This window comes from Tripterygium wilfordii, chromosome 11, assembly GCF_013401445.1.
Source record: "Tripterygium wilfordii isolate XIE 37 chromosome 11, ASM1340144v1, whole genome shotgun sequence".
Taxonomy (NCBI): Eukaryota; Viridiplantae; Streptophyta; class Magnoliopsida; order Celastrales; family Celastraceae; genus Tripterygium; species Tripterygium wilfordii.
The window spans coordinates 10,154,562-10,171,273 of NC_052242.1; the positions used below are offsets into that span (position 1 = coordinate 10,154,562).

Here is a 16,712-nt window from a genome sequence, read left to right on the forward strand (position 1 = left end):
TTTCCATTTTTTCTTTTTTTACACAAAATAGGAAGGATTATTAAATATATATGTGTATATATATATATATATATACATTTTATTATTTCATTGATTAATGAAATTTAATTAAAGTTTCTTCATTTACCTATCTACATCGCAAAAGTAAAATCTTCTCCACCTACACACCATTTTTGGTGGAATTTTCACATTATCAAGAATTCAAATCTAAACACCAAATCCTAAATCAAACCCAAAAAAACTTCCTTTTTTTTTTGAAAAGCAAAAAAAATTCCTTAATATTATGTGAACCAATCAATTAAATTAGCTCGAATATTCTCATTTATCATTAATAAAAATATAACGCCAAATGGCTACTATTTCCTCAAATGAATCCAAATCAGATATTGCAAATGGCTACTATTTCTTCATATCCAAACCAGATATTGCAATTACTTACAATTTCCCCAAATCCAAATCAGATATTGCAATTAACTACTATTTCCTCAAATCCAAATAATAAAGAATAAAACTGCTTACAAAAAAAATGTTAGGGATATCAGTAGATGAGATCCCAATCATCCAGTAATCCATCTTAAGAGATCATCCAATAATTCATCTTGTCTCTTAATTGATCTAAGTGTATGGGTCTACAAAACTTGGTGAGTGATTGAATCAGAGAATAACATAGAACTTCTCGTTGAGTGTTTTTTATATGAGGTGATCGCATATTCTTAATTCCGCCTAAATATTTAATGTGTAAATACTTACAAGACAATAATATATAGACTTCTTGTTGAGGTTTATATATGCTCTATCACTTGTTTTCTTGTTGATTTTCTTGCCCAATCATTGGATATAAGATGATTAAGACAAGTTTACTCAAAAATGACATAGCTTTTTTGTATTGATTTTACAAGAAACGCTGGTGCCAATTGTTCATTTCTGTCTCATTTTTACATCTCCAATGGAAGCTTGTCCAGATTTTTGTAGCATCCAACTCAAGGTGGGACCCATCTCTGTGTGTTTGTGACTTTGTGTGTGTATGTATATGTATATATATGTATATTAGCAAGAGTTGCATTGCAGGCCTACCCCACAAGGAGCCTTTAGAATAAGAGGTGATTTAGAAGGTAGGAGGGTGGCTGTGAGTTTGGGGATCCGTCCCTTTCCTAATTTCTTTCTCTATTTATGTTCCTTTTGTGGGTGAGAGGCCGTGTAATCATGGTGGAGTTGTAAAACCTTGTCCTTTTTTTTTTTTCCCTCTCATCTCATGTGAATTAAATATTACTAATTGGTTTTTTGTATAAAAAAGGGATTGTGAAAAGAAAAGTAATTTTTGTTTATGAAAAAAAGATTATTTTTTGTATGATAGATCAGCTTTCTCATCTGTTATCTCACATAAGAAACAGAACGGAAAGAGAGAGAAAGAGAGGGCAAAACTGTTGAGGAGAAATCCCAAATCACAACAAAGGAACAAGAAGAGGAAGCAAAAATAAATAGAGAATTTTTGGAGAATGAATGGTCTCGCACATCTTGAGGAGCCAGATGATTATTCTGTGTTTGTTGAAGTTGATCCTACTGGAAGATATGGCAGAGTAAACCATCTCTCTCCCCTCTCTATTTTTCTTCTTCTCTTTCTTATAGCGCCATTTGGGTCTGATTTTTGGGATTCCATATTTTTTTTTGTGTTTCTGCAGTACAATGAAATCCTCGGCAAAGGAGCTTCGAAGACAGTGTATGAAATTTGTGGTTTTTCTCTGTCTTTTGATTGTTTTGCTGAATTTAGTTATTGACCCATTTCTGGTTTTGGCCAAAGTTGAAGTTTCTGTGGTCTTTCTGTGAGCTCTTGCAAATGGGTTGTTGATTGATCTGTGAGTTTATTGGGGTTTTGATTTGAAGCAGTTACAGAGCCTTTGACGAGTATGAAGGGATTGAAGTTGCTTGGAACCAAGTCAAGCTTTACGATTTCCTTCAAAGTCCCGAAGATCTTGAAAGACTCTACTGTGAAATCCATCTACTCAAGACATTGAAGCACGAGAACATTATGAAGTTCTACACTTCTTGGGTTGATACTGCGAATAGGAACATTAACTTTGTGACTGAAATGTTCACTTCTGGGACTTTGAGACAGTAAGAATCTGATAAAATCTTTTGAAATCATCATCCTTCATTGGTTTCTGCCAAATTTGCTTTGCGGGTATTTTACATGTCTGATTATTCTATGCGGGTTTGCTTGTCTTTTGGGTTTTGATAGATATAGGCTAAAGCACAAGAGAGTTAACATTAGAGCGGTCAAGCATTGGTGTAGACAGATCCTGAGAGGACTTCTCTACCTTCATAGCCGTGACCCTCCTGTGATCCACAGAGATCTGAAGTGTGACAACATCTTTGTCAATGGGAACCAAGGGGAAGTGAAGATTGGGGATCTTGGCCTTGCTGCGATTCTCCGGAAATCACATGCTGCTCATTGTGTTGGTATGTTTAACTAGATCAAATCCCATAATATCTGCTATTAATTGCTATAAGTTCGGAACTGAAAGCTTATTTGGACTCCTAAATACAATAAATTTTGTCTTAGTTTTTTGTTCAGTATTGTTATATTTGGTGAATTTAATCTATAGAAGGCCAGTAGTTCAGATGATGGTTCATGTCTCTATTGGCATCTCAATACGCAGGCACACCAGAGTTCATGGCTCCAGAAGTGTATGAAGAGGCATATAATGAATTAGTTGACATTTACTCATTTGGGATGTGCGTTTTGGAAATGGTCACCTTTGAATATCCATATAGTGAATGTACCCATCCTGCTCAAATCTACAAGAAAGTTATATCTGTAAGCTTCCTTTTCATTCCCTTCTCTCTACTGGTTCTGAACGAATTAGATTCCATTGACATGTGTTAAATGTTTTAGGGTAAGAAACCTGATGCTTTGTACAAGGTGAAGGATCCAGAAGTCAGACAATTTGTTGAAAAGTGCTTGGCAACTGTGTCTCTGAGGCACTCAGCAAGAGAGTTGTTGAATGACCCGTTCCTTTGTATGGATGATTTCGAATCCAATTTGAGACCACTGGATTACACGAGTGAGTTCCATGACATGGGTCCTCTTCTGAGGCAACCTTACCCTGAATTTCATCACCATAATAGTTCCTTCACTAATGGATACTCAAATGGTTATGGTTATGGTTATGGTTATGGTTATGAATCCCAAGCCGAATGGGGGTATCAGCCAACTGAGACTGAACACAGTGGAATCGAACTTTTTGAATACCATGACAATGATCATTCTCCAAATGTCGACATAAGTATCAAAGGAAAGAAGAGAGACGATGGTGGCATCTTTTTAAGACTCAGAATTGCTGATAAAGAAGGTCAGAGAATTTATTGCTTTCCCTTAAACATATAATTATCAGAACTCTCACTTAAATATGTCTATGCAGGCCCTATCCGTAATATATATTTCCCATTTGACATTGAAACTGATACGGCATTGAGTGTGGCAACTGAAATGGTTGCAGAACTTGATATTACTGATCAAGATGTGACAAAAATAGCAGATATGATTGATGGGGAGATTGCTTCCTTGGTGCCTGAATGGAGAACTGGACCAGGGATAGAAGAAACACCCCGCTTTACTAATCAAAACTATTGCCAAAACTGTGCTTCGAATCGTACTTCCAACGGTTCCCTGATGGAATATTTGTCAAATAATCCTGGCACAAGGAACTTGGAACTCCTTCAATGTTGTATACATGGATGTGCTGCTTCAATGCATGGTCGGTTTGAAGAGATTACATTTCAAGTTGATGAATCTGAGAATGAGATTGAGGGTGCACCAAATCCATTGAATTATGTGGAAATATGGAATCAACATGAAAGCCGTGAACTTAGTCCAGTGTACTCTGGACGAAGCCACTCTGATGAAGAATATGAAAAGTTGAACCACCTTAGCTCAGCAAAGGATGAGGAAGAAACGAAACTGGAAAGCAAAATTGCTTCCGGTGCAAGAAAATCAGTTCATTCCTTGGCACGTTGTCGATCAATCTATGACGTTCCTTCATTGCTATATGACCTCTCAGACGGTTATGAGAATGAAATACAGCAGGAACTTAGATGGCTTAAAGCAAAGTACCAGATGGAGTTGAGGAAAGTTAAAGATAAAAAACTGGGGCTTGTTTCAGAATCCTCAAGTTGTGGCAACTGGTTCATGTCATCTTCGGGATCAAACCCATCTCAAGGAGGTGCCAATGGAATTGTCATTGAATCCTTAGACTGTGGCAAGTATGTGAGTGCCAACATCCCTGCTTATGTGAAGAAAAGCTACCCCAATTTGGAATCCCAAATGCCCCGAAATTGTGCCGCGATGAAGGAGCCCCAATTAGCTAAGGATATGGTCACTACAAACTGTTTCTACAATAGTGCTCCATTGCTTCCAAACTCTCTTCACAGGACAACATCCCTCCCAGTTGATGCTGTTGATGTATAGAATCTGTAAGGCCATTCATTCTTTCATGCAACTTATATATACTCCTTATAGAGGCTGCGTGTATGATTATGGGGGGGAGAGGTTTTTTGAGGGTTTTAGGCATTGCTTGTATTATGTACATTATCCATTCAACACAAAACAATGGGAATAAGATGGCATTCAGTTTATATCAAGAGAAATGTAGTTATTGCGGCTTGTTTGTTTGTTGTGCAAGTTGGATATTTGGGTTGGTTGAGTTTCACTGTATCCAATGACTTTGTGAACTGCCAGAAGAGTATGCAATAATTGGAAGCCTTGGTAGAACTGGTGGTGTCCATGTGCAATAATTGGAGAAGTGAATTACATTGAGTTTTATTTTTGAAATGATTTTTCCTTATGGGATCCCATTGTTCTTGGCCCACCAAAGCATTATTATATTTCATGCCTGCTGACTGCTAAGCCACATGAAGAGAGAGGGTTGGTTTTCAGCATATAGAGATGAGGAAATGGTCCACAAAGTCTCATCATTTTAGTCATACTTTTGAAATAAATAATAGCAATAATAATCAACAGTCTTGACAAATCATGCAGTCTTTTCTTTTATGTTACTGATTGTACAAAAGTTGGTACAGTTTTTGTCTGGTGGAAACTCAAAGGCGGAGACCAGCTCACTCATGCTCATAGTTGGCTTTTGTAGTCATCTCTCACTCTCACAAAGACAATAATATTTAACGCGTATCTGAAGAGTTGTGTGGAGACCAGCTACTAGCCTACTACCATTTTTTTTAAAAAAATAAATAAATAAAAATTTCCTTACTTTTTGGGAAGAAGTTTAACTATACCAAGAGTCCATGACAGCAGGTCATTAAGAAACCTTTTTTTTTTTCCCTTTCTTTTAATTAGGTAATTGCGTGATTTGATTTCATAGAGATATGAGATGCAGGTCAATGAGACCCAGAGGACAGGATAATAACCGGATGGTATCAAACCAAATTCTACCCACTGACGCACGCTCACATTGTGATGCGCCTTTTGAAGACTAAACTTATAATTGGGTTGGGTTGGGTCGGGTCAAAGTCGACAATGCCTTACGTAAGTTTTGAGTATAGTGATTTGGTGTCTGGTTGGTAGTAGATGAGACGCTCTATCAGACATCCCAAAAAAACAAAATGAGTTTCAAAATTGAAGTTTATTGTAGAGTTTTTGTCCTCTTCTTTTATTAAAATAATACTATACATAATATTATAATTTTATTTATATAAAAATATTTTGTAATTTATAAATTTAAAATTAAATTAATAAAAATATTTATAATAAAAATAAAGAAATATATCAAAAAATCATAAAATAACAAACTAAAATAATTTTACAGTTCTCATTTTTTTAAAATTTTTATTTCGTCTTTTAAGCTAAACTTAAATAGAATTTTTCACACTCCATATGCTAGCATCAACTATAAATTTCACCAAACATGTGACAGTTTATTTCATAACTTATAAACTGAGTTATTTTTCAACAACTAACTCTACATAAGAATATGAAAACAATGTTAAAACAACTAGAATACTCTCAAGTGATTGGTAGTATAATGTACATTATGAACTACACAAACATGATATTACATATTCAGCGATACTAGGACTAGGAGGTTATAGCAATGCCAATTGGATTTCTGATTCTGACGATTCGAAGTCAACTAGTGGATATGTGTTTATCCTAGGAGGTTCTGCAGTGTCATGGAAATTCTCTAAGTAAACATTGATAGCGTGCTCGACGATGGAGTTAGAGTTCATCACCCTAGACAAATTAAGCAAGTGAGCAAGCAGATTGATTTTGTCATTTTTAGAGGATATTACGTTATGGCCCAAAACCAGTGCCTGTGATTTGTAAACATTGTGATAATCAAACACCACTTGCAAAAGCACAAAATATTATCTATAATAGTAAGTCTAGACATATTCGTCGTAGACATAATACTATTAAACAGTTGCTCTCTAATAGAATAATTTCTATAAACTTTGTGAAGTCCAAAGAAAATATTACGGATCCATTTATAAAATGACTAACAAGAGATCAAATAAGCTACGCGTCGAAGGGAATGAGGCTAAAATCCTTAACTGATTAGGAAAGTTCTCTTGATGGAAACTTAACCTAGCGACTGGAGATCCCATAGACTAGGTTTAATAGGACAACATAAATTTTGAGATACTAAGAAGTACGTACTCTGGAGTTAACATCTTCCCACTCCTTAGATGCATGAGTGCATCCTACAACGCTTACTTAGGGTATGCTTATAGTTATTTAGGTTATTTTTCCCAACTTATAACTTAGATTATTTTGACATGCCAAACACTAATTATCAAAAGAATTTATGAATCTTTTTTCTTTTCTATTAAGACACGTGGGCACCATTTGCTTGGGCTTGACGTTATTTTTGATCAATCGGTGCTGATTTAATGAAGAGTCACCAAGGCCAGGAATAGAGTTGTTACTTCTGAATGATTGGAAAGAATATTTACATGTTTTCTTTGCTCTCTCATAATAATAATAATAATAATAATGTGGTCATGATGAGGATGATGAAGTGGTGGCATATAAAGTGATGATTTTTCTACGCCTACCATGTAGATATATCACTTTCAACTGCCTCTTTATATATTTATATAGATTTTGGAAAAAGAAAAAAAGAAAAAAGTGGGTTGGAATTCAAATACAAAAAGGCATGACAAGAAAGACTTCCACTTAATAAAAGACTCATGCATGGGATCACCTTCTTTTGTAAGCTCCACTCATGCCTCTTCCTTGATCATTACAAAGTCTATTCACAAAAGATAAAAAGAGTGAAGAAAGTGCATCAAGCTTGGATTCAAAGATGAATTGGATCCTTTCAGGGTAAGCATGTAATATCATGCCTAGGCTATATATGCCTTGGCCTTGGGGAATGTTTGTTGAAGAACCTAACTTGAAATTCCAACCTCAAACGGAAAACCTAGAAGATCGACTGTAGAGACCAGTGGCATGTCCACTCGAGTTAGGTGCTACAAGACATCACGGAAAATTGACCATAATCAAATCAGATCGTCAAGTGGGTCGACCCAAACACCCGGAACTACATGTAAGCTATATGCACATAGTTTTCCCGGGATTCTTTTTAAAAAAAAAAGGATAAAAAAAAATCCAATCCACAAAATGGGAAGCCTGCCCACCCTGTCTACATCTGCATGCCCACATTTCCACAAACAAAACGTTGACCAATATAAGAAGTGGCAAAGGTTAGGCATAAGCCCATAACTTTGGAGTATACTGATGACAAGGAATTGATGTATGAAGTCCATTCTCTTATCACACTTTCTTCTTCCTTGTCAAACTCCTAACATGATGTAAACTGCCAAACCACATTTATTAGAGAGAATGGGCAAAACCCATCCTTGCATACTCAGACAAATCTGCCAAATGACTGGAATAACAAAGTCAATGAAGCCCTGCCACAAAATTCTCCGCAAGTATTCTCCTACAGATTTTGAATGCTTAAACAACAGTTCATTTGACCTAAAAACTTACTAATTAATCAGTCAAAAATATAAAGTTCCTCTGGAAAATACTTTCAGGTTAACAAAATTCTACCCTCATTTTGGGACGACAAGGAAATAACTCATGACAGCCGCGAGTCCTGGCAATGTTCAGAAATCTGGTTTAAGCATCAAAACCGTTTGGTTCATTGCCTGCTAAATAAATAAAAATACAATGTGGTTTTAAAATCTGTAAAATTCAGCTTCTCCAGCTCTATACTTTTTTTTTTGGTAGATAAGCAGGAGTGGGATTTCGAACTTGCGTACCACCCAATACGACATATCTGGGGGATTGGTCAAGAAAGATACCAAAGAGGGCAAATGGGCAGCCCTTGCATCATTTCAGCTGCCAGTAGCATCCTATGCTATGAAAACCACATTGAACACCCAACTACCATTTTCATACTCTAACACAAACACTTGAAATGAGAAAATAATTGAATGTAGGCTTCTGTATCAAGGCAGAAAAGACAGAAAGGTAGAGAGAAAGACAGAGAAGAGGTGGAAGAAGGTGAAGAACAAGTAAACTTGCTCAGCACTATTATTGCATAGAGTTCGTATACATATACAAAGAGGAAGATAGCCGTTGCAATACAATCAGCAACAGGTCACAACAATATATCCGTTACAATTTGAAAATGCACATAAGACAAAGGAGAAGAAAATGGCCCAATGTCAAGCCCAAGAGAAGCCCAAGTAGAAGGTGAACTAAGATAGAAGCCCATCATTAATTCATCTTCATTCTCGCATTGCTTCACACGAAATGCTTTGTCAGAATCCAGTTTAATACTCTAACATGAAATACAGGTAAAGAATCAACAATATAGTACTGAACAAACAGTGTAATTAAGTACTTCCCATGGTAAAGGGCACAAGCTTTAATAATATCTTTTGCACTTGCCTTAATTATGTGCTCAAAGAAAAGATAAAATGCTCGAGAATGGAACAACCTGATGATTCAGATAATGGTAGCATCATTCGATGGAAAAATAAATTTAGGTGAATTACAGAATGAGAATACAATAATTCTTTGCAATCAAGAGTGATATCAGAACCAATCCGTGTATCGACCTGCGATAATATTTTTTGAAGGTTCAATCGATCGGTTCGAAAGGTCAAGATTTAAACCACATAAATAATATTAATAGTCTAATAAATAAAATTTTCACTTAATTATATATGGCTGTGACTTTTATACCAAGTACGTACCACTTACAAAATAAATCAACAAACATAATTAATTAGTTTAAGATTAGAAAAGAAAAACATATAGTAAGACAATAGCATATCTAAGAGTACTGAGTAGTAAAAGTCAAATTAATTATAAAAAATGTCCATAAAAAAAATTAGGGAAAATCTATTTGCACACCCTAAAAATACTCTTTACAGACCCATTTTATTCTTTATTATTTTTTATCCCATCTTGTCACCTTGATTTCATAACCGGGTCTCACACATTTACTTAATAATTATTTATTTTTTATTAAAAGAAGATGGCCAACATTTTAACAAATTTTCAGTTAAAATTGTTTATTTCAAATTATTCAATTAACGTTTTAACATTTTGTTTAATGTCTTTTAATTAATTTTAACGTTTTAACATTCAATTAACATTACTTTAATTAGTTTTACATAAAAATTCTAAAAATTTTATGATTTATACTTAATTTAATTTTAATAATAAATTATATTTATTGATTAGCCACATACAAGTTGTTATTTGTATTGAATTTGTTAACCAAAATCATTATGTGAAAATGTCAATGGTATCACTATATGAAAGTGTCAATGGTACTTCCAAATCATCTGATGCCACCCATCATGATACAATGACATATGTACATATATGAATGTGTGGCATACTGACCATTATGTTATCATGATAATTTATTTCTTATAATGAACTTTTTTAATCTATTCACTGTAGTTTGCAATTTAATGTTATATACATATCCATAAAACATTGAAATTAAGGAGTAGTTCATGAAATCAATTGGTTTTGAAATGTGTGTTATATACAGAGTAAAGTAAAGATTTGATAACTTGATATAAAACATGATTTCAAACCATGAATACTCTTGTGTTATATAAGATTATACATCTAAAAAATTGTGCACATATTATTATGCTGAGTAATTATGAAATCAAGGTGACAAGACGGGTTAAAAAAATACTAAAGAAAAAAGTGGATGAGTACTTTTAGGGTATGCAAATCAGGGTCCCTCATTTTTGCTATATAAACTCCTATTGACATTGATAAGTGAGAAGTGATTTGATTGACATTGACTAACAGCAAATAAATATTATGACAACAAAATCTGCCAATTTTCCAACCTAAATTGCTGATTACTCCCACTTCTTTCCTGATGTTCACATTTCCCTAAGGATTTAAGTTAGATACTCAATTGTTACCTTCGACCACTAAAACAATTCGATCAACTCAATTTTTCAAAGCAAATTACTGCTAAATATCGCCACTCTATAAAGAGAGAGAGAGAGTGTGTGTGTGTTTGCACAGTGTCGTGGACAATAGGGTCATGGAAAACCCACTAGATGTAGCTAACATATATATATATATACACACATATATAAATAACATTTTATTTCTGGTCTATCTGATTCCCAAAAGTTTAGTGAATTATAAATGGAACATGTCCGGTCATAACCACCAAATAACATTTTGATAAAATATAGAACGTCTACACTTAATAAATGCTTCTAGTTGTTCTATATACGACATAACCCATGCAGCTGTGCAATCGTACCTGTATCTAAACTACTGAACCATAATGGGAGCCATCGGATAACCGTTTGTCAAGACAACTTGGACAAAGTGATTATTGTTAACAAACCCGATAGTGACAATAACATGTTCATGCGGCGGTGGAGGCATTGATCGTAGTGGCAAAAATGTCAAACATTGTTCAGAACTAAGAAGATGTAATATGATATTGTACCTTGAAGCAATCAAGTGACCCATGTCTGGCATTGCCATCCAGTTCTGAAGTGGTGTTGGTCTTTTTGATTACCAGAAGTTTAGTGAGTTGTAAATGGAACATGTCCGATCATAGCCACCAAATAGTTCAACATACTCTGCCCAAAATGTTCTCAACTCGTCAATCAAGTTTTGCCAGACGTTTACCCATGCATCCTCTCCAAAACCACGTAATCCAGCAATAGCCCGGAAGCCACAATTCCCATAAGCTCTTACATCTTTTACGAACGTAATGTAAGGTTGCAATATAGGTGGGAACTAACTAAGATATACATGCTCATAGGTAGTTGACCTCAATCTTGAAATCCTTTGCGTAGGAAGTGGTGGAGTGCTATAAATAGATGAACAACTGTGTCTACCTAATTCCTGAGAATAACAAAAATCTTCTTGCTGAACGAACTCGAATGCAGATGCATCACCACTAGTAGATCTGTCTACTTTCTTCTTTGCGGAGGGGCGAACTAATGAACTATTGTGTCTAACTGGATCCTGAGAATGATTCAAATCGTGCTGAACAAAATCGAATGCATACTGATTACAACGAGTTGATTTGTCTATTTTCTTCTTTGAGGAGGGGCGTCCACGAATATTTGTCTTAACAACTGGTTCATGAAGAGCAGTTATTGATGGATTAATTATCTCCCTCAACTTTCATAGTAGACTGTCTTTATCGGGCTCTGATTGACGCTTAAATTGTCATGTGAACATTTGTAGCTCGACACTACAATCGATATCATCATTGATAGGTGAAACACTTGGCAATAAGTCAAGTTTTTTCCAAAACTTATCAATGCAAGCAAGTGGTATAGGACGATCTTCATTCGTGTATATTGCAAGCTCATGCGCACATGGCAGTCCATTACTTGTACGAAGTTTACATCCACAAGAGTAGATATCTTCACCAATAACTTTAGACCATTCAAATTCCAACCAAATCAGATTCAACGCATCCACTGAGACAAAACCCCATAATTCTAGGAATAGGTCTGTTTTGAATCGATGTTGGACATTTTTTTTGCTTTTCTCCAAACTAGCTTTTATTGTTGTGAACTGATCATGGATGAGCTGATGAATAGACGACACTGCTGACTCCAAGTCTGATTGAGGTGTTCCCAAGTATCGTTTCAACTTCGAATGCTGACTCTCGGCTCTGTTAGTAGTCAGGTTGCCAAAATGCATGTAGGTGCCTATCCAGGCGAATATGAACATCTCCTTATATGGCGTCAACCATACATCTTTAATATAATTCATAACTTTGGAGTAGTTTTGTAAAATCTTCTCATGAGCAGATAAATTGTACACATACGCATTCTCGGTTTCTGATTCAATTAATGTGTGTCACATGGAGCAAAATGAACCACAAGATTCCTTGTATCGAAATGATTTTTTACAGTGGGATATAACAGCTTTATCGATGTGCCACCTACAAAGCAGTTTCATTGACTCAAGAAATACTTGGGCACACAACCTCATCAATGTCAAATCTCTATCGGTGATAATAACTCTTGGAAAAGTGGATTCATTCATTGTTGACCGCAAACAATTTAGCGCCCAAGTATAATTGTCCTCTTTTTCTGATTGCAAGAAAACAAATCCTACATAAAATGTCATCTTCATTGAAGTCAAGCCCACAATCTCAAATAGAGGCATCATGAACCTGTTAGTTTTATATGTATCATCCATCAATAGCAGATGCGGGAATGCACGCAATAGTTCTAACTAACCTGGATGTGCAAAGAATAATTCTTCAAGCTCATTAGTCTGAGTATTGCTTCGATTAAAGAAAACGTACTCGTACTAGTGTAGGAATGACATGAGTTGTTGTAATTGGGATTTACCAGCTTTCTCTGCAGTTCGTAACAATAACAAAACCCAAATTACGTCCAGTATTCTACACCCATTCAATTAACAATTGACGTGAATTGAATACTTGAGAATGTATTAATTTTTTTAGAAATTAACAAAATATAGCATATATTAATTTAGTTATATAGCAAACAGTTAAATGTTTATTTATATATATAGATACTTTTACATAATAATAATGATAATAATAAATGCTAGATAAATTTCTAAAATTTAAGAATTAAACAAGAAATATTTTTGATCAGTTCCATTGACTTTAATATGCACCACATGATCCAAGAACTTAATGGCCCACAAGCCCCGTATACTCAATTGATCCAAAGTGTTGTGATGGATTTTACTAATGAGTTAATATTAGTATGTATCATATCACACACGGTCACCAAAAAAAGTTCCTATTCTAATATGCACATTGCGGATTAAAATGTTTCAGTTTGATAAACTAAATTTCAAAATGTACAAAATAAATCACTCAAATATATTTTTCAAGTTTTTAGCATACCATATTGGTGAAAATTTCATTTGTAACATCCACTTTAATGTCTTCTTAACCTTCGTTTACAAGATCAGGTTTTTCTTCTTGTTTTATTTCATTTATATCAATATCATCCTGCCAACAATGCAAATTCACTTTAATATATGCTATTAATCAAAATAATTATTAAAAAAAATAAAAATTGATATATTTATCTTATAACTAAAACCACTTGACAATCTTAGCTCTTCACCCCGTAATTTCAGATGATCCATAGAAGAGATGGTTGACTTTACAGAAATGAAACTAGTGAAGTTTTTCCAAGAGGCTTCAAGCTAGAAAGTAAATAGCAAAATTCTCTCCCTCTCTGAGTTAGATAGTACCTGATGCACTGGGCTGCTTTAAAAGGTATGGGGCAGATCCAATTCCTGAAGCCACATAGGCAAAAGCCATTGTTAGTGTACATATCGAATCAGATAGCAGGATGGCATCAATATTAGTACTTGGTTTTCAATCTATTCATCAGCCAGTAGAAAATCCAGATTTCATTCAGTTGAAGACAAGAAAATGAGTAAGTTATATACATATAAATAGAGTTAACATTTTTTTATGTTCTCTCTTCAATTTATTTTTTATTTTTATAATCCATGGCTTTTCCTGTTTTCTAGTGTTTAGGTCTTTAATTTATTGCAGCTTTGACCAGAAAATAAAGGAAAATTGACACATAACATCCTGGTTGGTTGGCCAGACTAACCTGAACTCTTAGCATATGACCTCTCTCGTTGTAATGTGATGTTTATGTTTCCATCTCATGACCATGATAACCTATGAAGGCCAGTCTCTCGACTGGTCCGATCACCTATTCCTTGATGTGTACCCAGAAGATCGAAGAAAGCTTAAATTTTGGCCGGAGAACCCTGAATCATTCAGAGAAGTTTTGGAGGACTATACTGTCAAGCTAAAAATGATAACAGAAATCACCTCAAAAGCCATGACAATGTCATTAAATTTGGAAGGAAAAAATGTTTATTGGATCAGTTTGGCGAACAAACAGTGTTGCAGGCAATTTTAACATATAAAAAGTTAAAGTGACAAGACAATGGATAGAATTATTAGCTCTTATGGGAGGTGGTGGAGAAACTTAACCACAGAGGGTCCCTTCATCCAAGGGGATTGGGGGACATTATAAGACCAAGGGGACCGGGGGCCATGATCAAAGCAAAGTCATCCTTGTGGGGTAGTGTCAAAGCAAAGTCATCCTTGTCACACGTCATTATTTTTGAATCACAATGACATTATCACTCAATCTCTACCGTCCATATTTCTTTTTGAAAAATATATATATATATATTCCTTTTGGACGAGATGGCGGCATGTCAAGCAGGCTCTAGTAGAATATAACCAATCACCAACACCCTTGCGTGCTTTCTTTACAGTTAATCCAATTCTCAAGACACTTGTCTTTCTAATAGAGGGTGTATATAATAAAAATAGGGGGTTTAAATAATAACACCCTATGCAAATAGACTCTCCCAAAAAATTACGACATTTCTATTTGCACCACTATTTTTACTTTTCTCACCTCCTAGTCAGACATGACAGCCTTTCATGTATGTTGTGTTGTCCTTTCATGTCTAGTGTATGCATTGTTTTTAGGTTGGGTTATGCTATTCACACTTGCAAATAGGAACGCCGTTTTAGGTTTCTAGTGTGTCCTTTCATGCCTAGTGTATGTATTGCTTTTAGGTTTTCAGTGTGTGCATGTATTTGTACTTTAATTCTCAAATATTTTTAATAATATAAATTCAACGCTGATATTATTAAAACTATTTAAATTTTCTTAATTGCTTTAAAATTTCTCCTAAATCAGGGCAACAACGACACTATGCAAATGGATCATCCTATTTTCTTTGAATACTTTTGTAATTCCAGGTGGATTTTCTAATTCAAAATATTTATCCCAATTAACTCGATTATCCCAAAACAATTAGATTGAATTGTAATACACCTCATGAAAAATCATATAATATGATTAGATTCTTCTAAAATTATTACCCAAAAATAAAATAATTTGACACACATCAACTTGTAACTCATTTTTCAAACGTCTATAGCTAGATAAACAAAATTTCGTTCAATTTTCCCTTTAATTAAGCTTATTGTTCCCTTTAATTAAGCTTACATTACAGGAAGGTTTGCACTAGACTTGTGTGTAAAGCAATTCTTAAAATTTTTTGTTGTCAAAAGGAAAACTAACATTGTGGTTTATTAATACTAACAAGATAGACATGTGTTTCAAGGAAATTTATGAGGTGATTAATGAGACGAGAGCGCGACTCGAGATTGATTCAAAATTTATATGATGAGGGAGTTTGTTCAATGTGGGTGAGAGATGAAATACTCGCTTTCGATAAAAAAATCTTATCAGGAGAGATGTTTCAACATATTGGTTGAGGTGAAGGTGAAGTACGTTGAGATGATTAGGGAAGCAAAGTCGAAGTACTACTATGTAAAATAAAAATAACTACTATGTAAAATTAAATATTATTTACTGACTATATACACAAGAAAATATTTAATTACATTGACTGATGATAAAAGGGAAAAAACTGCAAAAATTAACATAATGATATTTGAGAAAAATCAGAATCATAAAATGCAATCAAATAATTAAAATAAAAAACACTAAATTTTTTGAAAATTAGAATCTTGTGTGTATTTCGTTTCGTTTTTTGTATTTCGTTTCGTTTTTTATTTTTATTTTTAATATTGAAAAAGACTAATCATTGGTGCATGACCCATGCCAAAAAAGGACGTCACATTGACTCGCATAATATTCATATGGAGTAGATAGCAGGGAAAGACAGAGACAACAATAATGTCAAAAGTACAATGAAGTAATAGTAATTTGACAAATCTTTGGAATGAACTTTTATTACAATTTGACACATACATATGAAAATAATGCATGCTTCTTTGATGTTTTTAAAAAGAGAGATGAATGACAAGTGATTTGATTGGGGGAGTTTATAAAATAAAATAAAGGGAGCGTGGATAGCGTTTCCCAAAAATTATTGATAATTTGACTTTCTTCCTCTAGGAGGTGGAAGAACTACTAAAAAGAATAGTTTTTCTTTAAAAGGTTATTGGTTATTGGGTTGTCTCCCTTTTTCTCTCTTTTCTTGCCTGTTTCTCTGTGTCTCTTTATTTCTCCATGTCTCTTTCTCTCTTCATCTCTTGAATCCCACGTCGAAAGTAAAATAAAAATGTGATGACAAGTTTTATATTAAAGTAGCAAGAGTTGAACTCTTTAGTTTTGCATCTCAAAGTCAACTGTTGCGGGGCTTCTAATTGGAGGTTAAA

The 16,712-nt window shown here is 34.4% G+C and overlaps 2 protein-coding genes across 2 annotated transcripts; one reads left to right on the plus strand and one right to left on the minus strand.

Annotated features, from left to right (window-relative positions):
- The first annotated feature begins 1,203 nt into the window (after positions 1-1,203).
- LOC120009372 (probable serine/threonine-protein kinase WNK9) lies at positions 1,204-4,660 on the plus strand. The gene is given in 8 exon segments (XM_038859938.1): positions 1,204-1,577; positions 1,680-1,717; positions 1,885-2,112; positions 2,237-2,457; positions 2,658-2,815; positions 2,894-3,350; positions 3,420-4,368; positions 4,370-4,660. Coding segments are annotated over 8 exon segments (2,379 nt in total). The 5' UTR covers positions 1,204-1,496; the 3' UTR covers positions 4,617-4,660.
- Positions 4,661-10,789: 6,129 nt separating this feature from the next.
- Positions 10,790-13,802, minus strand: LOC120008774. The gene is made up of 5 exons (XM_038859147.1): positions 13,733-13,802; positions 11,734-12,327; positions 11,368-11,610; positions 11,043-11,226; positions 10,790-10,943 (listed from the first exon to the last, which is right to left on the minus strand). The coding sequence occupies exons 1-5, from the start codon at positions 13,800-13,802 to the stop codon at positions 10,790-10,792; spliced, it is 1,245 nt and encodes a 414-aa protein (XP_038715075.1).
- Between the last annotated feature and the right edge of the window lie 2,910 nt (positions 13,803-16,712).

Excerpts from the sequence above, each read along its gene's own strand:
- LOC120008774 (XM_038859147.1), bottom strand. The coding sequence starts at position 13,802 with ATGGCTTTTGCCTATGTGGCTTCAGGAATTGGATCTGCCCCATACCTT. Across the intron at positions 11,611-11,733 it reads TATCAATGATGATATCGATT|TTGTTAAGACAAATATTCGT; the intron begins GTAGTGTCGAGC and ends TTCATGAACCAG. Across the intron at positions 11,227-11,367 it reads TTGTTATTCTCAGGAATTAG|ATGTAAGAGCTTATGGGAAT; the intron begins GTAGACACAGTT and ends CGTTCGTAAAAG.